The sequence below is a fragment of the Chiloscyllium punctatum genome, unplaced genomic scaffold (assembly GCF_047496795.1).
Source record: "Chiloscyllium punctatum isolate Juve2018m unplaced genomic scaffold, sChiPun1.3 scaffold_355, whole genome shotgun sequence".
In the NCBI taxonomy this organism is placed as follows: Eukaryota; Metazoa; Chordata; class Chondrichthyes; order Orectolobiformes; family Hemiscylliidae; genus Chiloscyllium; species Chiloscyllium punctatum.
The window spans coordinates 182,417-194,023 of NW_027310089.1; the positions used below are offsets into that span (position 1 = coordinate 182,417).

Below are 11,607 nucleotides of genomic sequence, written 5' to 3' on the forward strand. Positions count from 1 at the left end.
ATCCCAAGAGCTTTCATATCGACCTTTGTTCAAATCAAATCAAATAAATAAATCCTAAAAACACAGGCTTAAGACTCCAACCAAAAGACATTGGCCTAATCGTTGCTTTAATTCCACTATCTACAAAATACAATTTTTTTCAAAACAATAAAAGTAGAAAAAATTTCCAATATAACAAATGTGTGCCGGAACCTAATCAACATGATTTAAAAAACAATGGGGATAACAAGGAAAGAACATGGCAAAATTAAATATAAATGGATTTTAAATAATGAAAACTGTGCAAGTGCCCATCTGTTTAAGAGAAAACCAAATAAAGTACTAAAGCTGGGTAAACTACAAAGTTATGCTCGCTTTACTTCAACAATCATGCTCAAATCTCCTTTGTTCATTCTATTGCAACTGAAGTAAAATAATTGGCTCACAAATCTTGTGCTTGAGAAAAATCCTTAATGTTGAATAGTAACAACGAAATTGAGACATGTTGAAAATAAAATGCCTACTTTATCCTATGACAAAACAAGTGAGCAACCCAATACTCCTCAATTACAGTGCACGGGTGAAACTTTGGAGTTTATTATTGTTTAAATAATAATCTGTTGTCCAGCTTTTTAAAAGTCCTAAGAATTAAATTATCATTTTCAAAGGAAAAAGATACTCAAACATGAACATTTTGAAAAAAAAAGTTATCAAATTTATTTCAAACGCTCCTCAGTAAAAAATATTTTTTTTCAGCAGGGTTTTTACATTAATTATTCATAGAATAGTGCCACTTCTTGTTCATTCCTAATTGCTAAAGAAGATGCCAATGAGATGTCTGCCGAAGCAAATTCAGTCAATCTGCTCATAAAAGTTTTGCTTCATGAAATAAGCATAATTGATGTTAATAAGGTTTACCATACCAATCACAGTATTTCAACAGTTATTACACTTCAAAAAATCACTTCAGTGGCTGTATACCCCTTCAGGATGCCACAGGTTGGGAACGTTGCAACATAAATGCAATTTCTTTTTCCATTACAAAACTGATGGCAGTAAACACTTTCTGGTCAGAAGCAGCAAAACTGGCGAAGGAAAAATCAGGCAGGGAAAGCCAAGAGTTCCAACAGAATGCTCAGGAAAATTGTCTACAACAGTGTATTTCCAGTTCAATGAGAAAATAGGTACTTCTAGACATGGTGCACAGAAATGACGCGGCTTAAGTGGAACAAATATCAGTGAGATAACATTGAGGACCGTGTTATCAGTATTTAAGGTAACCATGGAAAAGAAAAATGAACAGAGGAAGAATAATTAATTGAGAGAGAGCCAAATTATTTTGGGGAAGGAAGGATCTGGACTGAATTAGAGAAAAGTTGGCAGGTAAAATGAAGCTGTAAAATGGGCTGCCTTTAAAGAGAATCAAAGTATATTATGCCTTGAAAAGGAAAGGTAGGGCAAACAAAGTTAGGGCCTCCTAGAGAAATAGAAGCTAAGATAAAGAAGAAAAATTACACTTACGACGCTCATTCAGTGGATGCGAACTCCGCTGGCTGGGCCTGCATTTATTGCTCAGTTATTAGTTATTACATTTGAGAATCAAGCTGAACATAGAAATTTTAGAGGGGAGGTGAAAAGGCAAATCAGACAGGCAAAGAGTATGTGAAAATTGACTTGCAACCAAAAGGGAATGCTGAAGTTTTCTTGAGGCATATTAAGAAGAGTAGCACTAATTGCAGACTGAAAAGGGGAGTGAGAAGGCATAGATGAGTTATCAAGTGAATACTTTGCAATTGTCATGACCAAGAATGGGACTAGTTCAGGTTTGAAACCTGGTCTGTATGGACAAGTTGGACTGAAGGACAGTTTCCATGTTGTATGACAAAGAAAGATGTTACCCATGCAACAGTAAAAGAGATGGCAATTCAGACAGTACAGGGTTTTATAATTGATATTATGATGGCAATGGACAGGCTATTTGCACTCAAAGTTGAGAGGGCATCAGGAGTGGATGAGATGCTACTCACAGATGTGACAGTAGAAACTGCAGATGCACTGGGCATAACTTTTCATTCTTTGTTAGACTTGGAGTGGTTCAAGAGGATTCGAGAATACAGATATTGCATAATTATCCAAAAACGTTGAAAGGTAAGCCAGCAATCAGTTTAACTTTTGTGGTGAGCAAGCTTCCAGAAACAATAATCGGGACAAAAATGAATGGTCACATAGACAAATGCAGATCAAGGAAAGCAGGGATTTCTTAAGTGAAAATAATGTTTAATGAATTAGTTGCAGCTTTTTCAAGGAGGTAGTTGAACTGGTTAAGCGTAGCATCATGGAGATATTTGGCACAGAAAAATGCCCTAACCACCTAAATATTCTAATTCCATTTTCCTGCGCTTGGTCATGGTATGGCTAATGATAGGAATGCTGTTAACGTGTTGTTTGTTATTTAAAAGCATCACACAACGGACTAGAAAAAGAAAAGCTGTAGTTGATGGAATAAAAACAAACAGTAACAGCATTGATATTTTCTGAGCTAGAAAATATTTGGATTAGAGTACCCCAGTGATCAGTGCTGGGACCCATGCTTTCCTGGTGTATATATATCAGTAATAGTCACATCGATGTACAGAGCAAAATTTCAAAGTCTGTGAAATATATCAAACGTGAAAGTATTACGAACATTGAAGAGCAAACAAGAGACATAGATGAGGACCCCGCGGAGAAGAGGCAGGTGAAGTTCAATGAGGAGATGTGAAGTGATTACATTTAGAAGGAATGACAGTGAAAGGGTTCAATTATAAAGCCAGTGCAAGAGGAAAGATCCTTGGTGAATAAGTACACAAGCCATTGAGGATGGCAAGACAGACAGAGGAGGTTAAAGCAATGTACACACATATTCTTATTAAACCTATAAACTGCAAGAGCAAGGAGGTTTTGTTGAAGTTGTTTAGAGCCGTAGAGATGTACAGCACGGAAAAAGACCCTTTGGTCCAACGCATCCATGCAGACCTGATATCCCAACCTAATCTAGTCAGACTTGCCAGCACTGGGCCCATATCCCTCCAAACCCTTCCTTTCAGAGACCCATCCAGATGTCTTTTAAATGTTGCAATTGTACCAGCCTCCCTTACATCCTCTAGCAGCTCATTCCATACACGTACTACTGTGTGAAAAAGTTGCCCCTTGGGTCCCTTTTATATCTTTCCCCTCTCACCCTAAACCTATGCCCTCTAGTTCTGGACTCCCCCAGTCCAGGGAAAAGACCTTGTCTGTTTACCCTATCCATGCCCCTCAATTTTGTAAACCTGTATAAGGTCACCTCTTAGCCTCCAACGCTCCAGGGAAAACAGAATCTTCAATCTTTCCCTATTGCTCAACTCCTCCAACCCTGGCAACATCCTTGTAAATCTTTTCTGAGCCCTTTCAACTTTCACAACATCCTTCCAATAGGAAGGAGACTCTAATTGCACGCAATATTCCAACTTTGCCTAAACAACGTCCAGTACATCAGCAAAATGACCTCTCAACTCCTGTACTCAATACTCTGACCAATAAAGGAAAGCATACCAAACGCCTTCTTCATTATCCTGTCTACCTGCGACTCCACTTTCAAGGAGCTATGAACGTGCAATCCAAGGTCTCTTTGTTCAGCAACACTCCCTAGGACCTTACCATTAAATGTATCAGTCCTGCTAAGATTTGCTTTTCCAAAATGCAGCACCTCCCATTTATCTAAATTAAATTCCATCTGCTACGCCTCAGCCCATTAGCCAATCTGATCAAGATCCTGTTGTAATCGGAGATGACCTTCTTCACTGTCCACTACACCTCCATTTTGGTGTAATCTGCAAACTTGCTAACTATACCTCTTATACTCACATCCAAATCATTGATAGAAATCACAAAAGGTAGTGGACTCAGCACCGATCCTTGTGGCACTCCACTGGTCACAGGGCTCCAGTCTGAAAAACAACCCTCCACCACCACCACGCTCTGTCTTCTACCTTCCAGTCAGTTCTGTATCCAAATGGCTAATTCTCCCTGTATCACGTGAGATCTCACCTTGCTAACTAGTCTCCCATGGAGATCCTTGTCGAATGCCTTACTGAAGTCCATATAGATCACATCCAATGCTCTGTCCTCATCAATCCTCTTTGTTACTTCTTCAAAATATTCAATCAAGTGAGACATGATTTGTCATGCACAATGCCATAGTGACTATCCCTAATCAGCCCTTGCCTTTCCAAACACGTGTAAATCCTGTCCCTCAGGATTCTCTCTTAACAACTTGCTCACCACAGAGGTCAAGCTCACTGGTCTATAGTTCCCTGATCTGTCCTTTCCACCTTTCTTAAATAGTGGAACCACGTTAGCCGTCCTCTGGCACCTCACCTGTGACTATTGATAATACAAATAACTTAGCACTTCCCTAGCTTCCCACAGAGTTCTAGCGTACACCTGATCAGGTCCTGGGGGTTTATCCACCTTTATGCGTTTCAAGACATCTAGCACTTCCTCTACGTAATGTGAACATTTTTCAAGATGTTACCATCTATTTCCCTCCATTTGATATCTTCCATGTCATTCTTCACAGTAAACACTGATGCAAAATACTCATTTACTATCTCCCCTATCTCGCGCAGCTCCACACATACGCAGCTGCCACCTTGCTGATCTTTGAAGGGCCCTATTCTCTCACTAGTTACCCTTTTGTCCTTAACATAGTGAAGGCGGCATTTGGTATGCTTTCCCTTATTGGTCAGAGGATTGAATACAGGAGTTAGGAGGTTGCTGCTGTACAGGACATTGGTTAGGGCACTTTTGGAATTCTGGCCTTCTTCCTATCAGAAGGATGTTGCGAAACTAGAAAGGTCTCAGAAAAGATTGACAAGGATGTTGCCAGGGTTGGAGGATTTGAGTTATTGGGAGAGGTTCAATAGGCTGGTGCTGTTTTCCTTGGAGTGTCAAAGGCTGAGGGGTGGCCTTATAGAGGTTTATAAAATCATGAGGGGCATGGATAGGATAAATAGACAAACTCTTTTCCCTGTGGTGCAGGAGTGCAGAATTAGAGGGCATAGGTTTAGGATGAGGAGGGGGAAAAAGAGATATAAAAGAGACCTAAGGGACAACTTTTTCACGCAGAGGATGGTATGTGTATGGAATGAGCTGCCAGAGGAAGTGGTGGAGGCTGGTACAATTGCAACATTGTAAAGGCATCTGGATGGGTCACTGAAAAGGAAGGGTTTGGAGGGATATGGCAAGTGTGACTAGATTAGTTGGGATATCAAGTCTGCATGGATGAGTTGGACCAAAGGGTCTGTTTCCGTGCTGTACATCTCTATGACTCTAAGAAATGGGGAGAAAAGTGCTCCCACTAGTGAAAAAGTAGACAAGGCAATTGTTTTGGGAACCTAAACAAATTGTTGGAAAAGATCAGCAAGTTTGGCAGCACCATATCTGTGGAGGGAAAATCAGAATTAAGATGTACATTCTCTAATTAAAATATTAAGCAGTCATTCACATTCGGAGGTAAGAGTTCAAAGGAAAAGAGGGTACATATCTTACAATTACATTACCAATTTGCCCATCTGCCTTATCAGATTAAAAATCCAAACAAATGAAAACGAGTAGACTATATATATATATATATATATTTAGTGGTGCTGGAAGAGCACAGCAGTTCAGGCAGCATCCAAGTAGCTTCGAAATCGACATTTCAGGCAAAAGCCCTTCATCAGGAATAAAGGTAGTGAGCCTGAAGCCCTAAGATTAAGTCAGTAATAAGTGTGATATAAAGATATGAGAAGCAGTGTCATGGTTCACAGTGAGTCACCCATTAGCAAGAGACGGATTGAGTTGTAGCAATAGACATGAAGGAATTGGATAAGGGAAGACACATTTTTGCTATGTACTGGTAAACATAGCAATTAGATTTAATTAGTCGACAATGATAAATAGTAAAGATGTCTAAGGCCCAATTCTATAGTAAGAGTTCTGAAAGCTGTCATGGCCCCAAAAATAATTGCAAACTTGCAAAAGAATTCAGATCATAGAATTTTTCAGTAACCCAGGAGATAGGTAGGTGAACATTGTGAGCAGAAATAGTCACTTTACAAGAAAAAGTGCCATAGAACAGATTGAGAATACAAGATATAGAAACTCATGATTGAGAAGTTTTATGGGTACAAACAAGTTAGAAGTTCAGGTTGCCAAATTAAATGAGTTGGGGAGCTGGAAAGAATTTGGTGCATACACAGAAGTACCAGATAGGAGTCAGCCAGCCTCATACAGACATATGTGTATATACACAGAAAAAGTGCTCCCTAGTAGGAAATAAAACGCTAATGTGACTAGTAGTTTGAGATTTTAGGAGAAACTTAGTGAGCAAGATGTTATAGTGGATTCCCCCTACACAGAAAAGGCGATTTTGAAGATCTTACCTATTTTAACAAAATATTTCTTGGAATTAAGTCAATTGATTTTTATGGAGTTTAAAAAAATTCAAAAAATATTTTTGAAACCTAAAGGTGATAATGACATAAAGCTATGAAAATTAAAGAGTGTGTTTATAGGTTGAATCATGCAGCGAAAATGGTAATACTTGATTAGGATGACAGCACTAAAAGTAGGCCGCATTCAGCTTAAAGTAGACCTAGCCATGTTCCATTGACATCACAGATGTAAAGAGAGAGTGAGTGTCTGTCAGGCACGTTTATGACACACAGAGATGATTTACGGTGGGCATATTAAATGGTATTTGAGCAATGTGTGGGAATTATGAACAGCATCTCAATAAACTGGGAAAGGTAATTTTAGATCCCATGAAGAAACAGACCAGTTCAGAAGTTTGATTGGACAGCTACACTTTGTGCACTTAAACTAGACCAGATGAAAGTTATGATGCAGAGGAACTAGCTATTATAATGAAACATGCTATTATTGAGGAGGTGTTGAAAGCAAATGAATTAGGAAATCAATTAAATTCAAAGAAAATTGCAGAGTTTCTGGTTATGGCTCAGCTACACCATAGCTCAAAGTCATACAGCATAGAAACAGCCCCTTCGGTCCAATCAATCCATGACGAATATAATCCCAAACTAAACCCGTCCCACCTGTCTGCTCCTGGCCCATATCTCTATTCATGTACTTATTCAAATATCGTAATTGCATCCACATCCACCATTTCCTCAGGAAGTTCATTCCACATGTAAACCACCCTCTGTTAAAAAAAAAATCCCTTCATGTCTTGTTTTAAATCTCTCTTATCTTAAAAATATTTCCCTAGGATTTCAAGGGGAGCATAACAACTACCATTAACTCTATCTATACCCTTCATTTTTTTAGAAATTTCTATCAGGTCACCTCACACCCTCCTACACTCCAGTGAAAAAATTCCAGCCTGTCCAGTCTTACTTTGTAACTGAAACCTTCCATACCCAGCAACATCTTGGTAAATCTCTTCTGAGCCCTCTCCAGCTTAATATCCTTCCTTTAACAGAGACCAGAAATGGAGATGGTATCCAAAAGAGGCCTCACCAATATCCTGTATAACCACCACATGACATTCCAACTCCAATACTCAAAAGGTCTGAGCAATGAAGGCAAGCATGCCAAATGCCTTTTTAAACCACTCTGTCCACGTGTAACACAAACTTCAAAGAACTTGGTCCCTCTGTTCTTCAACACGACCCAAGGCCCGACCATTAATTGTACAAGCCCTACCCTGGTTTGTTGCATCAAAATGCAATACCTCACATTTATCAAAAGTTTGATGGACAGTACTGTAACCTGTATTATACAGATACAACTCCATCTGACATTTTTCAGCAAGTGACCTAACAGATCAAGATCCCTTTTTAATCTTAGAAAACCTTCACTCAATCATTCCTGATAAAGGGCTTTTGCCCAAAACGTTGATTTTTCTGCTCCTCGGATGCTGCCTGACCTGCTGTGCTTTTCCAGCACCACTCTGATTTCCAGCACCTGCAGTCCTCACTTTTGCCTAAACCTTCTTCACTGTCTACTATGCTGCCAAATTTGATGTAATCTGCAAACTTACTAACCATGCCTTCTATATCCTTATCCAAGTCATTTATTTAAATGACAAACAAAATAGGACCCTGAGCTGGTCCCTGTGGAACACCACTGGTAGGAGACCTCCAGTCTGAAAAGCAACCCTCCATCACCCCTCTATCTCCTGCCACTAAGAAAATTATGTATCTAACCGGCAAGTTCACCGTGAATCCCATGTGACCTAACTTTACTAATTAGTCTACCATGCGGAACATTGATGGCTTTACTGAAGTCCAAGAATAAATGTATGGGAAATGAGAGCAAACGGTAATTGAACTAGCCATACAACTAGAAGATACTTCAAAAGGGAAACATTTCTCAAAATCCCCAAGGGTGTTGATGTTTGACCAGGAAGATGACTGTTGAAGGTGGACACACAATTGCATAATACTCTTAACCATCACATACATAAATTACACGTTTTATGATCGTAGGGATAATTGAATTCCTGCCAAGAGACAGTCACATAAATACACATGGCTGATAATGTATCAACATCAGAGATCCAGAAGGTGCATGACATAAATAACAGTGACGAGGAGTGCCATAAATTGGCAGAGCATAAAAAAATTTCACCAGCCATGGATCCAGCTACCAACCAAAAAAGGCCAAACCTAGTTATAGGATATGAATCTGCAGTGTGTGCAACATCACAAGGAACAAGGAATATGATCACACAGCAACATCACAAATGCCTCTGAACTTGAAAACAAATCAAGGAGTTAACAGACCAGTACTGCAAGTATACAAATCAGGTTGAACAAAAGTCAATTTATATTATTTGCAGAATATCAAGAGGGAAAAATGGAAAAGGAACCACTTCGCTTGGTTCAATAACTTGACACACAAGGCAGAATTTTTTAAGACTCATGACCAGTGCCAACATATGTGTAAAAAGGCCATACTACAAAGTTCTGGCTATTTCTACTCATTAATAATGAACATTTCAAAAAGGAATGGGCACAGATAACACTGTTCCAAGTTTAATGAGTCATCGAGATGTCCAGCATGGAAACAGACCCTTCGGGCCAACACGCCCATGCCAACCAGATATCCCAACCCAATCTAGTCCCACCTGCCAGCACCCGGCCCATATCCCTCCATATCCTTCCTATTCATATACCCATCCAAATGCCTCAAATGTTGCAATTGTACCAGCCTCCACCACATCCTCTGGCAGCTCATTCCATACACGTACTACCCTCTGCGCGAAAAAGTTGCCCTTTCAGTCTCCTTTATATCTTTCCCCTCTCGCCCTAAACCCAAGCCCTCTAGTTCTGGACTCCCTGACCCAAGGGAAAAGATTTTGTTTATTCATCCTATCCATGCCCCTCATAATTTTGTAAATCTCTATAAGGCCACCCCTCAGCCTCCGACCCTTTGGGGAAAACAGCCCCAGCCTGTTCAGCCTCTCCCTGTAGCTCAGATCCTCCAACCCTGGCAACATCCTTGTAAATCTTTTCTGAACCCTTTCAAGTTTCACAACATCTTTCCAATAGGAAGGACACCAGAATTGCATGCAATATTCCAACAGTGGCCTAACCAATGTCCTGTACAGCCGCAATATGACCTCCCAAGCTCCCGTACTCAATACTCTGACTAATAAAAGAAAGCACACCAAACGCCTTCTTCACTTTCCTATCTACCTGCGACTCCACTTTCAAGGAGCTAAAAACCTGCACTCCAAGGTCTCTTTGTTCAGCAACACTCCCTCGCACCTTACCATTAAGTGTCTAAGCCCTGCTAAGATTTGCTTTCCCAAAATGCAGCACCTCGCAGTTATCTCAATTAAACTCCATCTGCCACTTTCAGCCCATTGGCCGACCTGGTCAAGATCCTGTTGTAATCTGAGCTAACCCTCCTCGCTGTCCACTGCACCTCCAATTTTAGTGTCATCTGCAAACTGTACCTATTATGCTTGCAACCAAATCATTTATGTAAATGACAAAAAGTAGAGGACCCAGCACTGATCCTTGTGGCACTCCACTGGTCACAGGCCTCCAGTCTGAAAAACAACCCTCCACGACCACCCTCTGTCTTCTACCTTTGAGCCAGTTCTGTATCCAAGTGGCTAGTTCTCCCTGTATTCCATGAGATCTAACCTTACTAACCACTCTCCCATGGGGAAACCTTGTCGAACGCCTTATTGAAGTCCATATAGATCACGTCTACTGCTCTGCCCTCATCAATCTTCTTTGTTACTTCTTCAAAAAACTCCATCAAGTTTGAGAGATATGATTTCCCACGCACAAAGCCATGTTGACTATCTCTAATCAGTCCTTGCCTTTCCAAATGCATATACATCCTGTCCCTCAGGATTCCCTCCAACAACTTGCCCACCACCGACGTCAGGCTCACAGGGTAAGGATACTTGATTAATCATGTTAGCTTACAAACCTGGGTGCTCCAATACTTACTAGGTACTTTTGTTGTATATTACATTGATAGAATACTCTTGGGTACCCAAAGAGCTTCTATCTGACATGGTGATCACACATTTTGACAAGATACACAAAGATCTTTTATGCAGCTCATAACAATAGACTGTAACCAGCTTTAAATGTATATATCTGATGCTTTAGTAAGCCAAGCTAAAATGTCTAAGGAAAGATAAAACATTATTTTAGTGTGCATACCAAAAGGTATCACAAGAATCTACAGGATTCAGATTACTATACAAATCAATAATAGTCCTTGGACTTTTAGAGAAGACAGAATTGTAAGGAGGGTGAAATAGGCACTAAATTTAACAATTAACCCAAATAAGTTGGCTAAATTTACACAAAATAATCTTGTGCAGGGTTTAGATTATTAGAAAAACTGACACAACCATCAAGCTCAATATTGGGATTACCTTATTGGTCAGTGCAGATATTGCTATCGAGGGGTGTAACAAGTTACAGGTTCAACAAACAGTTCCATATATAATAATGAAGACGACAATAAGGTTATCTTCAAGAATAAAACTATAATGAGAATTTGATGCGCCAGTAGATTTGCTTCAGTGCCGAAATATCCTCCAATTCTATTACCTGTGGACTGGTCAGCTGTGGTAGTAGTTGTGGTACAGTCTGTTGTTGCTGCTGTGGTGGTACCTGCTGTTGTTGCATTGGCAGTCTGCCTTCATGGTGTTCTTGTTTCACCATCAAATCTTTTCTCAATTGTTCAACGACTTTTTTCTGAAACAAAAAGATAGAATCAGCATTTTAGAAATGTAAAACACTTCATTCATGTTAGTTTGCTATGTCTGCCTATTTGGACTTCCTTGAAGAATGCTGATCAAACAGAAAGTACAGAAAACAAAAAGAGCCAAAACCTCATTCATACAGAAGTCTACAAAGGACTTGGAATACTCAAGATATAGGAGCAAAAATATGCCATTCGGCCAAGTTAAGTAGCAAAGTATAAGTATTTATATTTTGGACAGTGATTGCAAATCAGTTGCCCATTCTGCACTGTGCCTGATATTTTAGCCTTCACTGGTTATAAATACTACTGATCCAACACTCAGCATAAAGCAATGAAAAGCCTGGTGGTGCAAACAATGCA

General features: G+C 39.8%; 1 protein-coding gene across 4 annotated transcripts in view; it reads right to left on the reverse strand.

The window, feature by feature from the left end:
- Positions 1 to 11,231, reverse strand: part of LOC140472531 (PHD finger protein 21A-like) — a 119,750-nt gene extending 108,519 nt beyond the window's left edge. For all 4 annotated transcript variants that reach the window (XM_072567499.1, XM_072567501.1, XM_072567498.1 and 1 more), the window contains exon 1: positions 11,091 to 11,231. In XM_072567499.1, coding sequence (XP_072423600.1) covers positions 11,091 to 11,204 — 114 coding nt within the window. In that variant the 5' untranslated portion in view covers positions 11,205 to 11,231. The remainder of the gene's footprint in view (positions 1 to 11,090) is intronic.
- Positions 11,232 to 11,607: the final 376 nt, after the last annotated feature.